The sequence below is a fragment of the Toxotes jaculatrix genome, chromosome 21 (assembly GCF_017976425.1).
Source record: "Toxotes jaculatrix isolate fToxJac2 chromosome 21, fToxJac2.pri, whole genome shotgun sequence".
Classification (NCBI taxonomy): Eukaryota; Metazoa; Chordata; class Actinopteri; family Toxotidae; genus Toxotes; species Toxotes jaculatrix.
The window spans coordinates 12,651,882-12,676,464 of record NC_054414.1 but is presented as its reverse complement, the minus strand read 5'-3'; the positions used below and the strand labels follow the sequence as shown (position 1 = coordinate 12,676,464).

The 24,583-nt window shown below is 40.6% G+C and overlaps 1 protein-coding gene across 1 annotated transcript; it reads left to right on the top strand.

The window, feature by feature from the left end:
* Positions 1-2,416: 2,416 nt before the first annotated feature.
* LOC121175431 (SH3 and cysteine-rich domain-containing protein 2-like) lies at positions 2,417-22,537 on the top strand. The gene is made up of 11 exons (XM_041029198.1): positions 2,417-2,506; positions 12,036-12,411; positions 13,534-13,628; positions 18,555-18,639; positions 18,882-18,994; positions 19,120-19,183; positions 19,830-19,885; positions 20,052-20,140; positions 20,790-20,841; positions 22,032-22,169; positions 22,439-22,537. The coding sequence occupies exons 1-11, from the start codon at positions 2,417-2,419 to the stop codon at positions 22,535-22,537; spliced, it is 1,257 nt and encodes a 418-aa protein (XP_040885132.1).
* Positions 22,538-24,583: the final 2,046 nt, after the last annotated feature.

Sequence of the window (24,583 nt, the reverse complement as noted above, 5' to 3'; positions counted from 1 at the left end):
GCTGATAGCAGCTCCGTCTCTGCCACACACACAATTACACCAAGAAGCCCTTGAGAAGTCCTTATCAGCTTTTTCATGCATTTATGATAAAAATAATATGGTCTTTCATTTGCATAATTACCTGCTGCACCACAACACAATATTGTTTCAGTGATGGAGAGTGGCAGGAGCTTTCAGAGCACTGTCAAGCTGCCCAAGGCCAGCCATGATTGTTTCAGACAACTGCCACTAAAAAAAAAAAAAAAACTGGGACATGGTGTACAGACCTACGCTGCCTCTGAGAGTATCTCTGTCAACCGCAAAAGAAAGATGTGCTCAAATTTTCCTTGTGACACCTTCAGAGTCTTGTCTTTTTTAAAATTGCATCCATAGACAGAGTTATCCTGTTAAATTCACATTTCTGCCTGGATGAGAAGCAACAATCATTAGTAGTCAGTGCCATTCCTTTGTTCTAAGTCGTTTCTATACTTAGCACAGTGTGGTGGAATACACTCCATTCTGTACACAGGCTGTTAATGCAACAAGCAAAACTAAGCTTGTTTGGTAAGAGGAATTCTATCATTAAAAATAAACATAATTTGGTGAGTATGAAACCATGCAATTTTACATGCAGGGAGGGATGATAATTAGTGACACACACACACACATAGAGGCAGGCAGGCAGAGAGGAGCTGTCCTTGGTGCTGAATCAGCCACCCATGCTTGGATAGCAGTGTTCTTCTCTTTGTGGACAGTTGTGTCTGTCTAATCACCTATGGCTCTCAGATATTGTGCTTCACCCAGACAGAGTTAGCTTTTAATAATCCCATATAGACATATAAATATACATATACATATACATATACATATATATATATATATGGGATTATTAGCTCAGATAAGTGTAGGTAACCAGTCATGGGACCTGTTTTTCCACTAGAACAAAAGAGGCAGCTGGAGCCATAATTTCTTTGTTCTATTGTTTGCTTGCTTGCCAATGACAAATAAACCAATATAAAACTGTAAAATCCTAATGATGCATTAGTGGCCATTTGATTGCAGGTTTGCTCAATTTAGATTATGAACAAATGGTCACTGGATTAGATTCAACTTTACAGTCACTGCACACAGTAAGTACCAGTACAGTACACTGCAGCTCAGCATCTAACCAGATAGTGCAAACAGCAGCAAAAAGTACATTTAGGTATGTATAAAAAAGATAAAACAGATGTACAGAATGAGCAATGCAGCAGTGGTGCAGTAAGATATTGGAGGTCTTACTTCTCTTACTACCTCTTCTCTTCTCTTGCTAATGTGACTCAAGTTGATTCCTTCAGTTGTTCTGATCTTGCTCCTGTGGAGTACATTTTTTTAATTCAGTAGAGCACGAGTTCAAGAGCTGGTTGTCGAATTTCTGGGAAAATGTAGATAAATGAGGGGAGAGACATAATGACCGCAGCTGTTTCCAGCTGTGGACGAAGTTTCCTTTCTTTTATGAATAAAGTAGCAATATAACAGTGAAAAAATACCCCATCAATTCCCCCATGGATAGTTTGACATGTAACACTGTCATATTTTGTAAGATGTCAAGATATATATATATATATATATATATATATATATATATATATATATATATATATATATATATATATATATAGAGAGAGAGAGAGAGAGAGAGAGAGAGAGAGAGAGAGAGAGAGAGAGAGATTATAACAAATAAACAAGTAACTATAACTGTGAAATAAGTGTGTGAAAGATCAAACATTATATTATATTTAGTTTCTATAGAGCATCTTGTTATTTATTTACAGGTGTACACAAAAGTTTCATAAACCTCGTCTGCACTCTGTCGATCCACCTGCGTTTTGTACCGCCCCGAGCGTCCTTGCGTCATCGCGTCTCGGCCAATCCGGACGCGCTCCACCACATTCTTTTGACGTATTTCAACACGCGCGGACCAATCAGGATGAGAAGAGCACTTTGTCACGGCGAAATCAAAGTTGTTGTAAAAGCGCGCGCGCGCGCACGTGTGTGTGTGTTTGTGCGCGCGAGGGGAGGAAAGCTGGCCGGTGGATGAGAGAGGAGCGAGGCAGCGGAGAGAAGTGGAGAAACCGACTGGCTGCTGCTACTGGATACTTACCTCCGTGAAATTATATATTTAATTTGTCTTTTCTGGAACAATTTATAATCTAAAACCCAAAAACAGCACGCACCGTTTCGACGGACTACATTATTATACTTAAGAATAAATTCTCACACGGATGTTGCCGACGAAACCAGCTCTACCTCCTTGAACGAGAGACTGTAGCGATGTTTAAACGTCTGTGTGCTTAGTTTCCTTGTTCCTCTGTCGCCGTGGACTTATCAGTTTGCCTAAGTTTTGATTGCAGTTGAAGGAGTTTTTTGTTTTGTTTTATTTTTCCTTTGAACCGAGATGACGGAAATCAGCGAGAAGGAGAATGAACCACAAAACAGGGACCTTCACCGACCACAGGCTACAGTGCCCTGTCAGACTGAATCAAAGGTAACAACACACCTGTGCAAACATGGGACTGCTTTTCCAATAGATAATTGCTTATTCATATTGAAGCAAGGGTGTGTCTGAAGCTTTCTCGAACTCGTTTAACCACGTGCTCTGTGTGTTAATTAAAGTATTTCTTTATGGGAATTTTGACTTGCCCACATACCTAAGTTGGTGTCTGTCTTATGAGGCTAATTCTGTGGTGGCTGCAGGTCTTGCATAACAACTCTAAGCAGCTTTATTTCTTGTAACTACCCTGACCTCAGAGTTAGAGGGCAGAGATTACATGTTCTCTCTGTGGCATGTATAGGGAATGCACAAAATACTTAAGACGTGAATTCACTCTGTTCATGAGCTACAATGATGGTAAATTTCTTCTTGAGTCAGTCACCTCAGCTGTAAAGAATGAGATTCAGAAAGAAGCAGACAAGTTAAAGATGATGCTTTGAGACAATGGAGGCAGTACGAAAGGGACTGCAGCTGAATTGAAACGGAGATGTCCATAATCTTTTGTGCATACTGTCCTTTAGGTATTAGATATTTAGATATTGTCCTTTAGTAGGACAATATCAATTGACTGCATATTCCCACACAAATTTTCAACTTCGCTCAAACGAGTAAACACAGTATTCCTGAAGCTAGGGACCCCTGGAGCTCTTGGGCCCTAAGGCAGTTGTTATGAAGTTTTTTTTTTTTTTTTAATGGGCTTCTTATCACTGATTCATTTTCTTGACATAAAAACATTGAGCTGAACTTCAAACCTTGGCTGTACTCAGTAAATTCTCACTTACAGACTTGACCTAAATCTCCTGCATCCCATTGATTTTGTTTAACATTTTCAAACGAGCTTCAAGAACAGCCTTAATTGCAGCAATCGCAGCAAGCAATCACATTATTATGACAGTCCTTTGCTGGTAATTGCCAATAGGACCAGGAACAAGCCTGGCAGAGCACGCTTCTTGTTGTTTCTATTTGACTACAGACAACACAATGGATGGTGGGCGTTAAGGGGCTTCGTGAATTTATGAGCCAATCAGCAAGCAAGCAGATGTTTGCTGTGTCTAGCTAGGGGCTGGGTCATAATTCACACAAATGGCCGTCCAGACAAAACAGAACTGGGAGGGAACAATCCTCAGAGCTGCGTCAGCCATGTAGCTCTGTTTGCCAAGCCCCCCCCCCCCCCCCCCCCCCCCCCCGCTGGGAGCCGCAACCGATTCGCATCCCACAGAAGAAGAATGAAGAGGAAAAGGGGAGGGAAAGATTAAATGTGTGTTACAACTGGGGTCTCTTTTATAGTAGTCTGCTTGGGGGTGTCTCTAGAGCTTCACTTGTTTCTTTCTGTCACTCTCAATCTTCTCTCTGCACATCGCTCTATTCATTTCATAACAATTTCCACTTCTTGCTTTCCCTCTTCTGCCTCTATGTCTTTCTCCTTCTCAGTTCCTCTTAGTCCCTCTCTCTGCAGTCCTTCTCATCTCTTCATCAGCTCTCCTTCATCGCTCCCTTTCCTCTCCCTCTCTGTCTCTTCACCGTCCCTCGGCTCTCAGAGTATTTATTACAGTGCTAAGTGGGCCCACCAGCTTTCTGGAGTGCTTCTAATAGAGGCTGTGACAGAGAATGAATAGTTATTCCACCTCCTCCACCTACAGGCAAGGTGATGGCTCCAAAAATATTATTATTCCTCCCTAATCACTTGTAGCACATGCCGCTCAAGTGTCTTGCGTTTAGTAAGGTACAGCAAATGTGAAGATGATGACGAAAGTTTGAGGTATGGAAAGACAAAGCCATGGTTAAGAAGAGGAATGGTTATTCAGTTTGGGAAATATGCTTATTCTCTTTCTTGCTGATGAGAAGGTTGACTCCACTCCCATAACTGCAGGCAGCAGCCAGTAGCTTATCTTAGCACAAAGACTGGAAACAGGGGGAAACAGCTTGCCTGGCTCGTCCAGAGGTAACAAACCCCACCTACCAACACCTCTAAAGCTCAGTAATCATCACAGTATATCTCATTTGTGTAATCAAACAATTTGCCTATTCTTGAGTTATATGCCAAACTATTTCTTACCAGGGAGCAGTTGTTACTGGTCTTGACCAAGGAATTGTCTATCACATAACCCACATTTAATGGCAGATTGTCATTTTTACATGGATTAAACAAACTTTCTTTCTTTTTAGGTTAGCTGTTTCCCCCTGTTTCTAGTCTTTATGCTAAGCTAAGCTTGATAATTACCTTATGTCCATAAGAGGGGTTTCTCAGCAAGAAAGTGATGAGGCATATGTCTGGAAATGTCGAACAGTTCCTTTAAGTTCTTCATTGTTTAGTAGTGGATGAAACGAGAGCTGTGCTCAGAATCAGCAGCTACATTAAGTTTAATATTCACAAAAGCCAGTGGGTTTAGATGCTGATAATGCAAGGTGGTGCTGTGGCCCCGTCCACAGGGCCTTCATACAGCCCATCACGTTCTCAGCCAACACAAAGACGTTTTTATGAGCTGAAATGATGGCAGCGGTTTCTTTGCCCTTGACACCAACTTCCCAGAGCTCTCTCTTCTCACAAACTTTTCTTTTCGGCAGGCTTTCTCATCTGCTTATCTAATTATTTTTTTTGCTCTACACTTTAAGTATGTATTTCCTTTCTTTTATCCATAGACTGGCCCATTAAATTAAAACCAAAGCCGTTTCTTTATCCACCTGCACTTCACATAACCTAATTTTTCTGTCGTCATGTCTCTACTCTCCTACTCTTTCCTTTCCTACACTGTCTTCTTCCTCCGTAGCTCTGAGTGACTGGCTGTCGATCGTTGCCTGAGTGCTTGAAAGGGTAAAGGTGATTTAAGAATAGGGTGGCCAACCAGATGTCCTGCCAGGAATGACAGAGAAAGGGAAAAAGAGGGGGTGGGGAGAGGATATAAGAAACAGAAAAAGAGGGGACGAGCCAAATTAAGAAGCCGGACCACAAAAGAAGGGGCAAGTGGCAGTGTCTCTTCATTTGTCAGAGAATGGTGCAAGACCAGCGTTGCCAGTTCAGTATGCATTCTTTTTTAATTAAGACTCAATTTCACATCCTTCTTATCTCCGGTTTTACTGACTACTGATGATTATGCAACATGAAAATGGTCAAATTCCAATTTATTTTTTTTTACAGTTCATGAAACAAATATTATATTCAAATGTTTAGTTGTAAAACTGGAAAATGATGCTGTTTTCTTTGATTAGCTCTGGACGAGATTTGACAGTGGTGACATTTCATTTCCTCTTGGATAACTTCTGAATTCTTGTGTCAGTAGATAACTAAACTTCTTTAATGAGAAAATACAACTGCAGAGCTTTTCTGATGTGTACCAGCATGTGTCCGCACCATTCATGTGATTGTAGATGACATTTCATAACAAAGTGTATTCAGCCTCCTTGTGCTTGTTTCTTCTGTATCGCTGTTAGCAGGAGGATACATCAATCACTCACCTAACTTCTGACAGGCCGTGATATGTTTGTGTTTCGCCTGCCAGAATGATTGACTTGTACTGTTGACCTTTGAAACAAACTATGGTCTGCACAGAAAACAGATGAAGGGTTAGAGGGAGACAGAGTCACAATGAGGAAGACAGGGAGAGATGGATATTTACAATGACAGAAAATACACAAAGAACAGTGTCACCATTGTTCTCATGTATCCACTGTTGACCCGGCACCGTTTTGATTAATGGTGAAGTCATTGAATTACTGTCCTTGATTGAGTTCAGAAATGCTGCTGATCCAGCAGAGTCCCTTGTGCAGTGTCAGGATAAGAGTGGAGTCTGCTGGGGGAAAAGTATGGACTTTGTTTAGCCTTTATTTAGTACTGACCTTAGGTTGCTGCTTTAGTGACAGTGAAGTTGTTTTCTCTGTAAAAGACGAGGCTGTTGATGTAAGGGAGTGGAAGAAATGAAGTTTTATAATGGATAGTTCTGATCTTCAGTTCTAAATGGCAGACTCACCTTGAATAAAAAAACCTGAAAAAAAAAACACACCTCTGACTGCATTAACAAAAATGTGTTCATTCATAAAGAGCTTGTGTTGCTTAGTAACTACAAAATAACTTTATTGTGAACTCCTGAAGAGTGCACTGCTAGTAAGTCACTGGCACTGAAATAAAATTAATTATTAATTTTTTTAAAAAAGGACTTTCGCTCCAAGTGTAAGACAGTTTTATCAACTGAATAATTCATCTCTGCTTTGTAGAATATCCTTTTACGCCTGTCCCTCGTTTATCTAAGATAAAGATTCCTGAGCAAACCTAAAAAATCAATAAAGAAGGTTATGCTTTGAATACAAATATAATGATCTTGTCCTGCACCTCTCATTGTTTCTCTTGTATTATAATTGATTCCCAAGGACTGATGAAGGCTTTCAGCTTGGTGTGGGACTGTAACAAAGACCAGCCGTGAAACAAGTTAACTGACTTACAATACTGACTCCTTTAGATGCACTGTGGAAAAACAGGATGATATACAATGAGTCACTTGTCTCACTGTATGATAGTTAGTTTAGGGCGGCTCAAATTAAAAGCAGGACATCTTTTAAAAGCCAGTGCTTTGGATTTGTCTAGAAAGTCACCACTCTGTCTCTGCTTTTGGTGTACACGATCATGCATTAATCATAAGTAACCAACTTGTTGTGAGTGTTGTTTTTTCAACATTGTGTGAACATCAAAGGGCCATGGTGGCAGTCACCTAATGCTGACTGCAAAAGCTCCTTGTGCAGCTAAGCCTTTTAAAAGGCTGGATTTGGAAATGCAAGCTCCATTTTGCTGCACACTCAGGCAGACAGCCTGTGAGCCGGTGGAGTTGTTTCTACCCAGAGGCTCATGCATCACTAAGAAACAGCCCTTCATACAATAGCCAGATATTTGGTAGCCACACACAGGGCTGTGAAAGTGACAATGAGAGAATCATATGAGAATATTTCTATCTTGATTCACACCTTGTAGTGTAAAAAGGTTAGAGAGACACCTCAGATTCTCATCTGCAAAATCCTTAAAATAAAAGCCTTATTTTAGCTTGTCATGCAATCTTTGATTTTTTTAGTTTTCTTAATCTATAATTGATAGAGTCTATAATATATGTAGGTATAATGTATAACAATGTGACATGACAGTGATTTGGTAAGTAATACATCAAGTAATAAGTGAGCAGAACAGTGTGTCTGTAAAAGAGCACAAGAACCTCTCAAGTAACTTAAAACTGTTACACATCAAAGTTAAATTCATTACACCTGAATCTAATTTTTCATACTTGTAATTTTCACATGAAATGACATTACTAACAATATTAAACTTCCCTCCTCACAAGTGCTTTTCAGATAGTGTCAGAATGTCTCAGCTACTTAAAATCCCTCTAATACACTGAGATGGGAAAAGGAAATATTGTACTTTCTGTAAGGAAAAAGTGTAGTTGAACTGTCGTTTTCACTCTGTCACCAGCAATGCAGCTTGTGCAGTGATGCATTACAACTTTCTATTCGCACAAAAGCCTGTTTCAGGTGGTGCACTTTTTCCTAACAAGGTCCAGCTGGAGCAGTGCCTAATCAGGTCACCTTTAATTCAAAGCTCAGGTCACTGCCAGAAGAATCCCAAACTTAACCAGGCTCCATTATGTTCAGTAATATTTTGAATATCATGTGCAGCTAGAGATGTCCTGAGAAAAACTCTGCAGTGGGCATGTGTAAGAGCTGGCAGACACTGGGGTGCAAGTTGCTCAACTGTGTCCCGACTGCAGATAAAGCTTCTGCAGAGAGGCAATTATGGATTCATCCTGGATCTGGATACCAGATGTAGGAATAATGGGGAGAAGCTAAGATAGCATGTACCACTTTTCAAACAGAAACTGGGGTTTATTTAAAAAGTGTAATATGTACATTTACATACTGTCATCCAATCAATTCAGAATAGCAGTTCTAAGACATGGGCATAATGTGTACAAAACAATATTCTCATGTCATCAGTCAATAGGCTGTAAGAGCTTGCAGTATACAACATGCTGCTGTGTAGTGACCGTGCATAAGGACAGGAAAGGCAGCTCTAGCACCGTTCAAGTGCAAGACCAAGGATAAAAATAAGCATTTCTTATCCAAGAGAGGCGTATAAACCTGATGTAATAATTATTTTTATGACTTAAAGCACTGAGTTTTATGTATCTGCACCCAGCTCACCCTGGACTGATTCCTTGACAAGACCGGACCACCCGACGAGACGTGCCAACCGTGTGGCAGCTGCCAAAACTGCCAGCAGACATGAAGTTTCTGTTTCTTCATTACTGTTAATTATGTAAAGAAGACTGATATTTTAGTACCAAAGCATTTCATGAATGAATTCCAACTAAATACATAATCTTTGTGAAACCATGTTTAGAGTCTTTTCCAGAGGAAAAAAGACCTTGTGTTAAATTGTCTTTCCTGTGGATTTCTAGATCCAGGGTGAACTTAACTGAACTATTAATGTTCAAGATGTGTTCACATGTAGAACCATTAGCACAGAGATTTGATTTTTTCTTTCATGATGCTCTTCCTCAGCAGTCACCTCAGACAGTGCAGGAAAAACACAGGGAGTTGCATCTGCATCATAGTGGCAGCATGATGACTTTTCGCCTTTCACAGGCATCTTGTGTGAACACCCCCCCCCCCCCCCCCCCCCCCACTTCTTAATCATTAATTTATCCAGGCAGTCCTCACAACAGCCTATTTATAGAAGCCTTCACCAAACATCTCTCCGCTCTGTGCTCATTTTCAAACGGCCGAAGAACAAGGCTGAGACATCTCCTCAGTCTCTTCACTGTACCGTTTGTACTGTGTCTGTCAGAGGGGTGATCGAGAAGGGCCCCGGTGCATTATTGAGCTTTCAAAGACGAGGGGGTGGATAGTGGTGGTGTGGTATTTTCAGTCTGTCTCTTCTTTTGTTATGTTCTTTTTCCCATTTCTTCCTCCTGTTTTACCATTTTTTTCCCACAGTCTGTTCTAGTACACTACACTACTCGCACTGTGATGAGCTAATTGCTGTCAGTAGTTCAGAGTGTGATGGGTCTCCAGTTCTGTGATCCATAAATAGACTTTTCAAAACCTTACTGAGAGACACAAGAGTGCGATAGAGAAATATAGAGATTTGCATTCATTAGAACTCTGCTTTTGATTTCTGTTTCCTGGGGAAGACATTATGGGATGTAAGAAAACATGGTACCAACCAGCAAACTAGCAGCTATACAAACAAACATTATAACACAAGCCACATATGCCGCTTATAATTAAAGTAACCACAAAGGCTAGGAGATAATCAAGATAGTGGTATGTAGTGGGATGCCATTCAGCTTTTGGGTACAATACTCTGCCAATGTTTGCTGTACTATCTAAATTTCCCTGAACTGATGGTGTAAGTGCCATTTTCTGGCAACAAGTTTATTTTATTGGAAATGATTTGACTTACTGAGATATTATGAGGAAGAAAAGGGTCATGTTGAGAGATAATAATTAGATATTTTTGATATTGAGTATCTTTCCTGTAAAAGATATTCAATATTTAAGGCAACCTCCTGCTCATCCTTAAGTTGTGGCTATTAACACAAATAATTTAAGAAAAATAAAAGAACAGTATGAACTACAGGATGTGAGAAGCCAAACCAAAACCTTAAAAAACTGCCCACAAACGGACACAATTTTATGAGGATTCATAAAATGCATTCATTCTTTCTGACATATACTGCACTTTAACTTGGACTAATGCTGACCCATGAAAGTGTTCACAGCAGTTGCCAAGCTGCAGAAACTATACTGCGTCTTTGTACTTTTGGAGAACAGTCATAAAACACCTTTGCTGGACTATTTCTTTGATAGCACTTAGGCGTAAACTTTATAGGTTAGGATAAAAGGGATCAGCTGTGAGATTATAGGCCCACTGATGACCTGTATAAAGCCACACACTTACATCGTATGCATGTAACTTTTATTTATTGCTTTCATTCGTACAGACTATAAATTTTAACAGAAACCGATGTAGCATTGTAAACTGCCCTGTGTCAGTATACTGTAGTTGGGAGTAGCAATGCTCAGTTACACCTAAGGCTAATAGTTTTATTTTCACATCAGCCTAAGTTAAAACCTTTTTTATGTCTTTGTTTCTTTAATCTTTGTAAAAGCTGAGGGTGGTATATTAACCTATTGATTATCAGTCTTGTGTTGCCTAGTTTGTGCTGGAAGAAATTGTTCCTTTTCCCTTGGAACTGAAGCAAAGGCAGGCCTTCACCACAGAGAAGATTAACAAAGTCAGACAAGTTAAAAATCTAATAGAGAGGAACATCCATTACTGAATGGACCACCGGTCGAGCCAAGAAAAGGCCATTAAGGAAAGCATGGGCTCAGCTCCCTGTAGAAAACATTTATGAGAGGCACACACTAATGGGTCAACAGAGAGGACTTTTCATCACTCAAACTAATTGGCATCTGTGAATCTGTAGCTTAAAGAAGAAAAAGAGGAACCTGCTCAATGCTATTGATCAGATTTTCTGCGAAGGAGTGCAGATGGGAAAAGCGGTGGCTTTCAAAGCTCAGAGGAGCAATAGACATGATGAGGATGCTACCGTCTCACCCATAAACATGCATGAAAACAGTGATTTAAGGTTAGACAGCTTTTATGTTTTCTTTACGTTTTTCTTGCAGAGGAAAAACGTCCGCTTTTGCTATTCTGCTACAGGCAGAAACACATTCATGTCATAAAATAAACAAAACTAAGGCTCAGAGTCATCGTGGAAACAACTTTGAAGTTTGAGGGAGGACTCTAATTATCAAAACAATGTCGCAAACATAGACAGCTAATGAGTGCTGTGTAAACTGAGGAGGTACTCTTCAGTCTGAGAGACCTTATTACATCCTTGTCCTCATTCTCCAGGCCATTCTATTGAGTGTATGAGTCCTCAGAAGTCATTATTTCCATATATTGGGTCCCATAGCTCATAAATCCCTGTAATTGTTTGTCATTATCAGTTCCCCTTTATTGTGGCCAAGAGCACTGGATGGCAAGCATGTGGGAAATGGAGGCAGGCAGAGTCAAAGATAAACACTGTGTTTGCCATGCATCACTGACTGCATCAAATGCGAAGGTGCAGGCCGCTCAATAAAACTAATCAAATGTGAATTTTAAGGGGTATTGACTTGCGTAGATTCACAAGGGATGGCAAATTTGCGATCTAAGGAATGGGGAGAGAAAAGCTGAAGAAGGAGGATCTGAAGCCAGCCTGGTAGGGCAAGGACAGTCAGAGGGTAGAGCTAACACACAGCCCGTCGAGCTGGACTCAACTCTTTTGTCATTTCAAAGGCTACTTGTATTGTTCCCACTTTAAAATTTCACTTGCGTATATATATAGTTTGTTAGGCTGTAATGAATCACAAAACAAAACTAAATACATCGAAATAAAAGTGAAATAGAACCACTGTTCTCCTGGAACTGATGTAAATTTGAAATATTTTTCATTGTAGAACCTCTCCTAAATATCATCTTTGTGTTTTCTTTTAGTTGCAGCGGCTGAAGCGCTCCCTGTCCTTCAAATCAGTCATGCGCAGCAAGAGTGTGGACAACTTTTTCCAGCGCAGCAATGGTGAAGCCCGCTCACCCTCCGCCCTCATCACCACACCACCACCTCCACCATCTCCTCCCCCCTTCTCTGAGTCCCCTCTGGCCTATGAGCGCTCTCCCTCCTTGTCCCCCTCAATCAGTCCCAACCCTTCATTGTCATCACACTCACCTTCAATCAGTCCCTCACTGTCCGTCACCTCCAAAACTCAGCCAAAGACTCAGGCCCAGCTGATGCAGCCGGTCAAGACCCACTGTTTCCAGGAGCACGTCTTCCGTAGGCCTGCCAGCTGCCAGCGATGCAAACACATGATCCAAGGTAGGCCAGTTAATCCAGTATAAGACCAGTCCATGTGCTTTAGAAAAGGAACATTACATTCATTTAAAGGATGCAGATGTTGACCAGGTGTGTTAAATCACTACATCATGATGGAAATGAATGTGTTCCAGGAGGAATAAGTCGACCGTTGGATACTGTCTAATGTGAGCAGTAACAGTCAGTTCATCCAAACCAGAAAACCAATACCACTTGTGGTACTATATCTAAATATGCAGACAGTATGGGGATTTATTTGCTCAGGTTTTGACATTTCTGCACCTGCAGCTTCTGCCTCTTCACCCTGTGGTGCAGTGTTGTTTCCCATTTACATATCTACACAGGGAGTTATACTACCTTTTCCCATTATTGGTTTGTGGACCTTTCTCAGCTATACCCTATAAAACAAAATCATTTGAACAGTTCAGCTGTTTTACTTCCTACCATTAAAATGGGATGGCTAAAGTGAAATAAAACTTTCTTCTTTTTTATTTCTTGGTTGGTTCATGTTCCACAAACCTAAGTTTATTGATCAGTGTTGACCCAAAGAAAGACACATCAGCTTAGAAAATATTTCACATTTTAATGTGTCTCAAGTTCATGCTGTGTCTTTATTATTCTCTTTTGCTTTCTTTAGCAAATTGACACCAGAGAAACTGCCCCGGTTCACAATCTATTAGAAAGAAGCACTCAAATGGCAGGATATAGAGTACACATCAGCTGGATTCAGTCATCTGGCAGCCTGCGGATCAGAATCAATTCAGGGCTGTGATTATTGTGTACGAGGGACACATTTGTGAACTGTAAATGCTTCATAACTGGCAAAGCTATTAAGCTTTCAGGCCAGTCTTAAGAGCACATTGATCAGTCACAGTTATTATGGCAGCATCTGCCATAGTAATGAAGCTTTTTACTCACAAATTATACCATAGATAAAACCACACTGGACAGATAATTCTGTGGCAACAAGCAGTCTGCTTTATTTCCCTTCCAGTGTGACTACAAAACATAATATTGCAGTTTGCAGTGATCTTAACCTGTTGGTGATAACAGGAATATGACAGCTGTCACTCTTCAGTCTACCAAGAGGGCTGTGTATTAATGTCACTGCTGGTGTCTTTGCAGGGAACTCCAAGCAGGGGCTGCGTTGTAAAGCCTGTAAGCTGGCGGCCCACCTCTGGTGCTCATCAGAGCTCTCCCAGCAGCCCTGTAACGGCAAGGTACAGAATCATCAGGTTTCACTACCATGCACAGTGTGTCTTTATGAAGCTAACAATTTCACCTTTCTGTCCACAGAGAATAAATGGTAACACAAAGTCACAAATTTTAATTTAATTTAATAATTTCATTTGTATGAAAAATTCCATCGTTCTTTTTCTTAAACATTTCACTTTTACTGCACTGATCACTCAGTTTTTCTGACCTGTCTGTCTTTTTTTTCTGTCTCAGCGCTTAGGTGGCTTATTTAAAAAGTGACACTTTTTTATTATCACGTTTTTATTATTGTGTTTTCTCATTCTCTTGAAATTTGTCACTGTGTTGTGGAAAGGAACAGTGCCACCCTTGAGGAGACAACTCTCATTAGGATAAAATGCTTAATCACCATTTGTTCAGGTTGGCTTTTTACTGATTAATAATGTTAAATTCAGTGTTGTTCAGTTGCTTTGCTGATTTGCTGCACTTGTCTCCAAGCTACCCAATTTAAATTACATTTTTTATCTTTTATTGTATTTGTTTTTAAAATGTATCGGAAATACACACAATCTCTCTGTAAGGCAGAGACTAATGCAGAATGCATTGTGTCAGCAGAATTGAATAACATCTGGATGCTGTAATTGTCTCTCACAGTCGGTTGGCATAGTCTTTAGTCCTGGTAACATGCTTAGCCTCAAAGCCCCCATCTTGTTAAAAGAGGATAAATCCCTTTTCAAAGCAGCAGAGACAAAAAGGTAGTGGTTATAAATGGAAATGTGGATTGACCAGAGCTTTGCAAAGTCAACTAAGACACTGAAAACGCGTGAAAAGGGTAGCAGTGGGATAAAGCTATCTTCCAACTAGAAATGCCATAAGAGGAACAAAAAACTGAGAAGAATGACACTGATAAAGTTTCAGTGGCCAGGTCCCAACATTTTTTCACTCAGCCTTTTTGTCCTTTCTCCCGCATGTGCTGCTCTTCTCACATAACACCCTCCTCTCTTCCTCTCTCTTGTCTGGGTGCTACATTTCCTCCACCCCTCACCCCCCCAACTCTGTTGGAAAATCAATATCTCCCTGTACCAGCTGGTCTGGCTAATTCAGTGTGAAATTCAGTGTGTTTGAGGCGCTCACAATCCCTCGAGGATATGACACGGCAGGATCCCGCCAAGCCTTCGGCAGTGTCCTTTTCGATCACTGCACACTCATCAAAGCAAGGATTAGGCATTTTACAAAAAGCGGATGGAGTTTGAGGCTACTTCTCATACATCTACGTAACTTAAGGGCCGAGGTTCATGCACACTTAACCGAAAAGCTGCTGTGTGCAAATAGCTCGTGAAATTTTACTTAGATTGCATTTAATGTGCTGTAATTGCTCAGGTGCTGTTTTGAAATTATGGTATACTAATGATACATATTTGAAATCGAAAGGAAATGTAGAAAAAATGGACTGTAGAGCCGATTTAGGGCATCAGACGTCCTGTTCATGCAGAAATAGCTGGACATCATTGTGATATTGTCCTCATCTGTGTGATTTTGTGGGAAAAACGAATTGCAGCGAGTTGATTCAGGGTGGTCCACTGCGATTTGCTGATTAGAAATGCCAGTCACACTCTTGGGATGACTTGAGGCCAGACAGAGCAGCAGTGTAGTTGCTGCAGGGAGGAGAGAGCAGAGTGTCAGCTGGCAGCAGAGTCAAGTGGAGAGCTGGAGAAGCAGGCCATCTTAGTGAGGCTTTATGAATGCACGTCAGTGCATTCAGTACACTTTACAGATACCTGTACTTAAGCATTTCTGTTTTATGCTAATTTATACGTCTATATAGAAAGGCAAACATTGAACTCCTTACTCCACTACATTTATTCGAGAGCTACGGTGAGATAACTTAAACTTGTTTAAAGTCATTACTTCTTCCACAACTTGTCATTCATACAATACAATTTGATCAGGCACAACTTGCACAAGCGAGTGTTTATGCAAAGTCATGCAATTCAAAATGAAAAATGAACGTCGATGACCACAGCTCCCCTCAGCCCTTTCTCTGAGCGCACTCATATATGACCAGTTGCTTTAAAAGGTCCTCAGAATCGAGCAGGTTTAAATTACTTTGGAATCATGACAACTTTTTGCTAATCAATGTTAATTAAATTTAAAGATGTATTATAGTTTGATTAAAGAAATAGACCTGCTGAGCTCTGCATAAAAAAGTGCCTCTGCAGGAAAGCTTTACACACACACACACCTATTCTAACCAGACTTTGTGTGAGTCTCCTCTTTTATATTCCAGTGGTCAGTGTCCAATCTTGCTTTCTCTGCATCTCCGCTGAGCAAAGTGTGAAATTATTGCTTGTCTGTTGTCTGTCCACTAACTCTGCACACTCACCATTACTGAAATGCTGAGATGTAATCATTGGGATAGTGTTTGCCTATTTGATGTGAAAGGGAAGGTTTGTGATGCTGAGGAGATAATTCATCTACCTCCAGTTTGTTCAATGTGGTGGAAAGTACTGGCAGAGGAGATGAGGCCAGTTGCCACTCATTAATTATCATAATCTGAAAGTTAAGTGAAGCATTTGCCAAGTTTATTTACAATGAGCACTTTTATTTTGTTTGTGTCCATTGTTTCCTGGGACAAATAGATTAAAACAAGGATAATGAACAATTCCTAGGACAAAAATAAAATTGCATCACAAACTTAGAGACACTTGGACTGATTAATCGATGAGTCGATCGACAGAAAATTATGCAACTGATGGTTGATTAATTGTTCCCAAATGCCAAAATCGTACTTATTTCCAGCTTCTCAAATATTGTGATTTGCTGCCTTTTCTTGTTTTATATCACTTACATTAAAAGAATTTGTTAGTAATTTAAACTTTTTTCAGACCGTTAACAAACCATTCAATTAATTAAGAAAATAATTGATTATAGAAATAATCATTAGTTGCAGGGCCAGTGTGAGCACACATTCTTTCTAAATGAGTAAAACTAGTAAATATCATAACATTACATTACATTGCATATGTTGTTAATTTTTAATTTGACTGGGTCGTCTGAAATATTGTTTTCCTATTTTATAATCACATCACTGGTTAAAAATATGATGAGCTCTTATATAATCACACTATTCATTTATGTTTTAGAGTAGAGTTTCATGCAGTTATTTCCGTGCAGAGGTGAAGTTTCTGTTCTGTGATCAAAGGAGATAAAGAAGCGATTCTGGGCAAATTCTTGTCTGTCAGTCCTGAAAGCAGCCATCACACTCCCTCAATACCTCAAAGCGGTGTTTCACTTTTGGATGACTTCTGTACTTTTCAGATGGTCTACTCTCTGTCATATTGTCATATTTTCCTCTACATAAATATATTTCTTTGCTTTGACTGTCAGACACTGTTGGTGATAAGCAGAAAAATAAACAGTCAAAAGCTAAATTATTTATCAACAATCTTTCTCTTGTCATATCATGAATGCAGAATATTTTTTTTTTATGTAAACCGATAAGTGACAAGTTTAACATGAGGGATGTTTTGCCAGCAAAATGATGCATGGCCCTGTAAATGCTGTGGATATAATGAAGGTAGTTCATTCTCTGAGTGTTAGTTTGAGCATTTATCACTCACTGTAAAACAGGATAAATAAAGCTGAGATACTATCTTTATAAACTGTTTCTATTTGCAGCACACAGATCTGATTTATCACAGCCCCTCTGTCAAAAACAGGACTTTGTAATGTTATCTCTTAGGCTGATGAGTCATGTACTGTAGCGACACATGTTTTTCTTGCTAAATAAAGAAACAATCAGATATCAAAGCTTGTACAGTATCAGATCTGCACTCGTCTACAGTTTGACAGAGACGGACCTTTGTGGTGCCTCGGTATGCAGACCGCGTGAATGGATTTGCTTGAAGGCAGACAAGAGGAAAGTTCAGTCATACTCCATTAGGCATACAGCGGTGCTGGGGGACATTTCTTCAGGAATTCAGTGTTAAAACTAATGGTGAATGTATTATTGCCACCATCAGTGGGTAATAATACAGTCAGTGCAGTAATAGATCATATCAGGTGATCTAACCTACATGTGTCAAGATGGAAACGTATGTCTTTACCTCTTTAGCACTGATACAGTTTGCATGAATATATCAGGTGATTAGGGGTCAAACTGTTATTATAGAGGAAAGTACTGAAGCTTACCTGCTTATTCATCATGACTTCTCTTGTTCCTCCAACAGTCCATAAACCAAAGGGCTTAGATGCAAAACATCTCAAACACAGCTTGATGTAAAAATGAGCAAAATGTTCTTAGATGTAACCCACGAGGGACGAGGCGAAGCAGCCTCTCCTCCTCTTACAAACTACTTTCATATGCAGCTTTTCTGCATTAGGGATTTCATTTTAGTGTGAAATTCATTCATGTATAGTAAAAAGTAAGGGTATGGAGGTCAAGATGGAGTGTTTTCCTATGACAGATGCCCTGGGTCCACACCCTGTGTAAAAGAAGCATGTGACTTCTTTATTTAACCATGACCTCAGTGTTCTCCCAACTTGAAAAAGTGGATTTGCATGCCTAACCTTCACTTTGCTGAAAGTGCACATGGGAATAACTGAAAATTGAATATAAATACCAAGAGATACAATAACATAAGTTAGGTGCCTTTTTCCTAAAGAGTGCTTCTGTTATATCTGCAAAATTATCTGTTGGATATTTCTGTTGAGTTGAAATACTGAAAGAACACTGAAGAAGACTTATACTACTATATTTTCAGCTACTCAGCTTTCTCACTCAGCACATACTGTAGGCCCACCTTTCCCAGATAAAACCTCTGCTATTGTCTGAAGGCAAAATATTACACCTGCCCTTTTGTCTTTTTTTTTCTGCCTCAAGTAACATTTCTCCTTCCCCTGTCCTCCTTTTTCTGTCCTCTGTCTCCTCCTCTCTCTGCTCGGGCCATCAGACAGGAGCTTTCAAGAGAAACTTCAGCTCTCCTCTGCTCACCATCGATCCTCTGGGTGTGGTCAGAGAGGCTCCTGCTGCTCAGGGTGAGTGATGGAAACGCTGGCTGATTTATCGCAGCACCAAACCACTGAAATCTCCGGATGACTAATCACCATGTCTGTGGCCTTCAGTTGTTGAAGCCTGACAAGCCACTGTATGTTTGTGCCTGTGCAGGGGAATGTGTGTGTGTGTGTGTGTGTGTGTGTGTGTGTATTTGTGTCAGTATATTGTCAGCTATAAAGCTGCACATATGTTGCTCTGTTCCACCTTGTCTGTCTGTGTGTAGAAGCAGATAATGGCATTGTTGACCCTGTGTACGAGGCACTGCGCTATGGGACGTCACTGGCTCAGATGAGTCGCTCCAGCTTCGGCAGTATCTCAGAGTCGCCCTGTCATGAGGTATAAACACACACATCCACATGAAATACGCGGACAACCCCTGTCATTCATATAAATTCATGTAGACATTAATCATATCAAGAATATTGCTGACTCTGTTGCCTGCAACCTTTTCTCTTTTATAGACAGAAAAACCGCAAGACAAACTTGAAAACCAGCCTATAGTTGAAGAGGAACAAATCCCAGGAAGTGAGTCAATCAGGACTTTACACACTGCCAGGGAAAGATCCAGAAATATGCAAGATAACCACCTGGTGTCTGTAGCTTCATATTTACAGTGGAGATATCAGAGTGGTGTTAATCTTCTCATATAAATAAAAGCAAATAAACGTATTTCACACAATGTCAAAGTACCCCACTTAAAATGACAGAGAAAAAGAAATTTACACCAACAATGGAATGATCCCAGAAACGAATGGTTCATTATTAATAAATTGTTCATACTATGGTGAATGTTTCCTTCAAAGTCCTTTATAACATTTCCGTACTGAGAAGAAACTACATTAACAAATGATGCAGCGCAGGTCGTGTGCTTGTGTGTACACAGTACTTTTCCCTCTCTGTCTTTAGTCCCAGGAGAAGGGATCATCTCTGTTTGCACTGCTGCCACTTTACAGTTAATGACCTTGACTCCAGTCTTCCTTCTGTTTGCTGCAAAGTGACAAGACTCCTGTCTTTGTATCTCCTCTTTTTCTTCTTTCTCTTTCCCCTCTCTTTCCCCCTTTGTCTTTTTTACACATGACCTTTCTTTCTCTCACACATATTGTCTTTCCCCCTCTCTCTTTCTCTTTCCCCCTCTCCCTTTCTCTTTGTGCATACACGTCTGTCTCTCCAGTGCTCACTCCTCCTGAAAGCGAGAAGGCTGATTCAGAAGACAGGGTCAGCCTGAAGGTGTGTAGTCAGCATTCCTCTCATCTTTCAGCGTATTTTTCGTGGATGAAAGTGCACTCTGCCAACCTCCTATCAAACTCTCCGTCCATTTCACTCAGTTTCAGACTTCCTCATGAAGAACATACAGATGACAATATTTAAATCTGTGTATCCGTCTCTTTGTCAGACTCCCAAACGAGTGGAGGTCCACTCCATCCACACCTACGTGGCTCTGTACAAGTTCCTGCCTCAGGAGAAGAACGACTTGGAACTACAGTCAGTCCAGTTTGTTTGTATATTGTGTGTGGGTGTATGAGAGTAATCAGCTGAGCGAGGAGGAACTGTTTACCTGGCCAAAATTTTACAGACACTTACACACCATCTGCCTGCTCAGCAGGATGATCGCTGGGGGTCGTAGGGTTCAGGGTGGGAGGAGGGAGCATGCTGGGAGGCCGGGAGGGACAAACAGCTGCGAGTGTGGTATGACACTCACCACTGATCTTGAAGATATGTCTGTGCAAGAAGACAGCACACACGACGTTTCTTTACATGGACAGAGGTGTCCAGCTCCCTCAGAAAAACAACTAAATTCATGATGACATTTACAATAGTTTACAAAAAACAACATAGGACAAGAACATCATCCATACAGTGATGAGTGCTCCCTGAGCAATAACCTCATCTTCCAACTTATATGTGGGATATCAAAGTTTTCTTGGTGCGAAACATCTTGTTCCTGTATTGCAACTTCTCTTCCAGTGCAAACAAGACTCAAATCTAAAACATAACTTGAAATGAAAGCAGTAAGCAGTTTAAAGGGTGCTCACTGTAGCATTAATCACTATGAGTGACTGTCATGTTTCTGGTAGTAAATAAACAAGTCTTCTCATGGAGTGCTTCGTTTGACTGTCTGTTTTTCCTCCAGGCCTGGTGATCGAGTTCAAGTCACAGATGATTCCAATGAGGACTGGTGGAAGGTGGGTTGTGAAAAAGACAAAAAAAACTTGTCCAGTTCAGATGCACTGAACTAATGTGTCTTCATACATTTTCTCATCATCTTTCTTTTTTCCTTTTTTCTGTTTTTCTTTCTTTGTACTAAGCTGGTACTTAGAGGAGTAAAATATTCTCACTACAAATCTCAGGGCTGCCTTTGAATAGATACTACAGTCCCACACACACTTCCATTCAAAGCAGAGCTGTTCAGAGATAATAATGCCAAAGAGTCAGTGGGTATGCTTGAAGGACAGCAGGTTTAGGTGTTAGCGGAGCTTGTTAGCATGAAGAGGAAGTAGCAGATTGCAGTCAGTGTTTAATGATTTTAACCTTCACCTGCCGAAGGACAGAGAGGTCTTTACATAAACGTAGCTCCAGGGAAAACTAGTGGGATGTACAGTATGCTTCAGTAAAGTGGCTAATAAAGTGCTTATCTAACAAGTTCAAGAGTTTAAGTAAAAGAACTTTAAGGGACTCATTAAAATGAACCAAAACTAAACATTTTGTTAGATTTAATGAGAGTAATTGTAATATTAAGCCTTGCAAACTGCACTCAGAAAAGTGACATTTAAATGCCACAGAAATCTTCTGCTGTTTCACTGTAAACATGCTTTTTCTCAGTGTGGAGGAAGCAACATCTGGGTCCAAGCAGCACCTGCTAAATGTGGAGTCATGTGACTCTAAAACTCAATGGCTTTGTACGCTTGCTTGACAGAGCCTCTGAATAGAATAGTGGGGGATTATGGCTCTGCAAATACAGATGCTTTTTGGTCTAGTATTGTTGCTGCTAATTAGGGAACAAAAACGTTTTCCTGCTAATTGTCCTGGTTCATTTGAATTCCATTTTGTTACTGTGATATGAATGTGATGCATATTTAGGCAACTGGTCAAGTAAACAAAAATGAAAATGCAAAGTACCTAATTGTGTATGCTCAGCCAAGGACTGCCAAGGACCGTAGTGGCAGCTGCCTGTGTTGGTTTTGCTGTTTGTCCTGAAACATATGTAGTGATTTCCTTTCATCTGCAAGGCAGCAGATTTTGGCTTATTCCGCAGAGGGTGACTTTTACTCAGACTAAGGGAAATCATCGTTACAGATTTTTGTACTGTGGTGCAAAACTGACTGTTTACGTGTGTGTGTGGGTGCATGTGTCCATGTCTGGATGTGTTAAACAGGGGAAAAGCAGAGACAAGGTGGGATTTTTCCCAGCCAACTTTGTGCAGCGGGTCCGCCCTGGCGAGCGGGTGTGGAAGGTCACCGCTGGTTTCCACGGCAACCGAGACAAAGGCCAGATGACTGTAAAAGAGGCCCAGGTGAACGCGCATTAAACACACACAGTTTTTTTTTTTTTTCTCTCTCGCTCACACACACTGAATTCATTTTAAAATTTATGCAAATTCATGCAGAAAACTGCTGAGATTACAGAGGACAGCATGTTATGGCTTCCAATGCAGCACACTTTTAGCCTCAGTCCACAAACTCTCTCACATCACTGACTGTCACTTGCCCCTCCTCCTGCTCCATACTCCTCTCTTCCCTCCCTCCCTCCTTCCCTCACCCTCTGCGGACTCCCCCACTGCAGATCTGTGTGGGGAAGAACGAGGAGATTGACGGTTTCCTCCGACTGACCAGCGGGAAAAAGAGAGGCTTGGTACCTGTGAAGTATCTGCTAGAGATATGATGGCGGCGCACTTCTCCTTGACCCTCAGTTTCGTAGAGAAGTTCACTACAATGGAGAAATACTCAGGAGTGTTAACCCAACACCTCACTGACCTCCAACCACCCACCCCCATTCCTCCAAAAAGTGGCAGTGAAGTAGCAGCTTGAGTGGACAACGACCCACAACTTTGCGTTTTACTGCAGAAGATTTTAAAAGTTAAGACTTAAAGGAGGGGCGGCTTCTTTAGAGTTCTTTAGAGCTACTTTTCTCGTAGCACAACTTTACTTTGTGTGGTTTTATACACACTCACAACAGAAATGTAGCATCATAGAGAAGAGGATAAGTGTGCGGGAAGCCTGGCTACCTCACTAGCCACCTCCACTGGCCATCCGTCTGCGAGAAAGGGGCGAGGACTACTTTATTATGATGTCAAGGCATATCCAAGCCTAAGGGGACTTTGTGAGCAGACTGTCTTCATTTCATTGTTTGTGTAGAGAAAACAAGACATAAGAGACAGTGAAAGTGTGTAGCTGTTTATCGTAGTTGCTTGTGCAAACACGTTTTGGTTGGCTGTTTCAAACCCTTAAACAGATTTGGCTCAGTAGATTCAGCTAAGGATATAAACTATGACGATCCAGTTCTGTATGTGCAGACTGCAGCTCAACATGGATTCACGATGTGCATATGAGTCACACTCACACACTGCTCTGACTAGAAAATGATTCAGGTATAACATTGTGTAAAAATTTAAAAGTCTTCTCTGCTACATTTTGGTCAAATGAAAGTCATAACACACACACACATACACACACACAGGGGTTTCTGTATTTCTGCTCTCCAGTGATTAGATTATGGTACATTTTTGCTCTTCACAGCTCCGATGTGACAAATGCTTTCTGTGCACCTCTGGGAGCATCTTTCTCAGTATGCCCTTCAATCATGCTCTTTCCACACACACACACACATACAGATTTTATAGTTCACTCTGTTCCATGTAACTCTTAAATCAATCACTAGAATCAGCTTCCTGTCATTATACACTCAGCGTTGTTTATCTGTACGTAATGTCCTGTAATATTTGCTGTCATATCTCATGTGCGCTACAACATGAGGATCGTGTTTCGTCTTGACCTTCTGATGCTTTCCTTACAGGGGCGAACAGAGCAAAGAAATATTGTTATTCAGGATGATAAATTAAAAACCAAACTCAGTGTTATTTCTTTAGAAAAAAAAAAAACTATCAGACTCTGTCTTTCAGAAGGTCATGCAGCAGTCAAAAAGGTGTTGAATTTTTGGTGAATGGCTACCTTTTCTCCCAGCACACGTGGTTAGTTCTAAGTAACGCTGAGGGACTGATGTTGTTGCTGTAATTAAAGGTGGTAAAAGGCAAAATCACCTCACACCATTTCATGTATTGCTGTGTCATGATAAACCATAAGGCAGTGACAAGCTGCCTCTGTTGCAGCAATAACTTTAAATTTAAAAATTACTGTATTTGTAAATAGCCTTATAAAGATACTGTACATATTGGCTCTGAATAGCACTCTAAGGTTTGCAACCAACCCTGGAGCCAACTAAGGGCATTAACTTCACAGTTATAAATTACAGGAGATTATTGTTTATTGTTCCACTTACCAATGTATGCATCTCTATGCTCAATTAACTTCTAGCCCTGTCAGCACAAATCTTTTCAAATACTATGCACAACAGTTCTAGTCAGTCACTCTGTTTTGTACTCAGCTGCTTTCAAGCGTAGCCACACACGTGTCCGTGTATATCTGTGCTTTTGCAGTGTGTATAAAGATTAGATTTTGAACTCCAGCTTCGGGAGTGTTGCAGCTTTTACAAAGTGTCCATCTCGGATCAGTCTGCACCATGCTAATCCCAAACATTACCTTCACTGACTAGAACCAAGATTGGCTCAGGATCAGTATTAGCCAGGTGAATTCCACTTTCTCACTTTAACGCGCACTACCAGGCTAGTTCTCTGCATGGCTAGCTGCCCTGTGATCCTCACATCACTTAATAAAGTCAGATGAACTCTCAAGCTGTGTGCTCTTTTAATTG

Coding starts and splice junctions, on each gene's coding strand:
- LOC121175431 (XM_041029198.1), top strand. CDS start 2,417: ATGACGGAAATCAGCGAGAAGGAGAATGAACCACAAAACAGGGACCTT. Junction 18,640..18,881: donor AGAGGCTCCTGCTGCTCAGG/GTGAGTGATGGA, acceptor GTCTGTGTGTAG/AAGCAGATAATGGCATTGTT. Junction 19,184..19,829: donor AGAGGAACAAATCCCAGGAA/GTGAGTCAATCA, acceptor CTGTCTCTCCAG/TGCTCACTCCTCCTGAAAGC.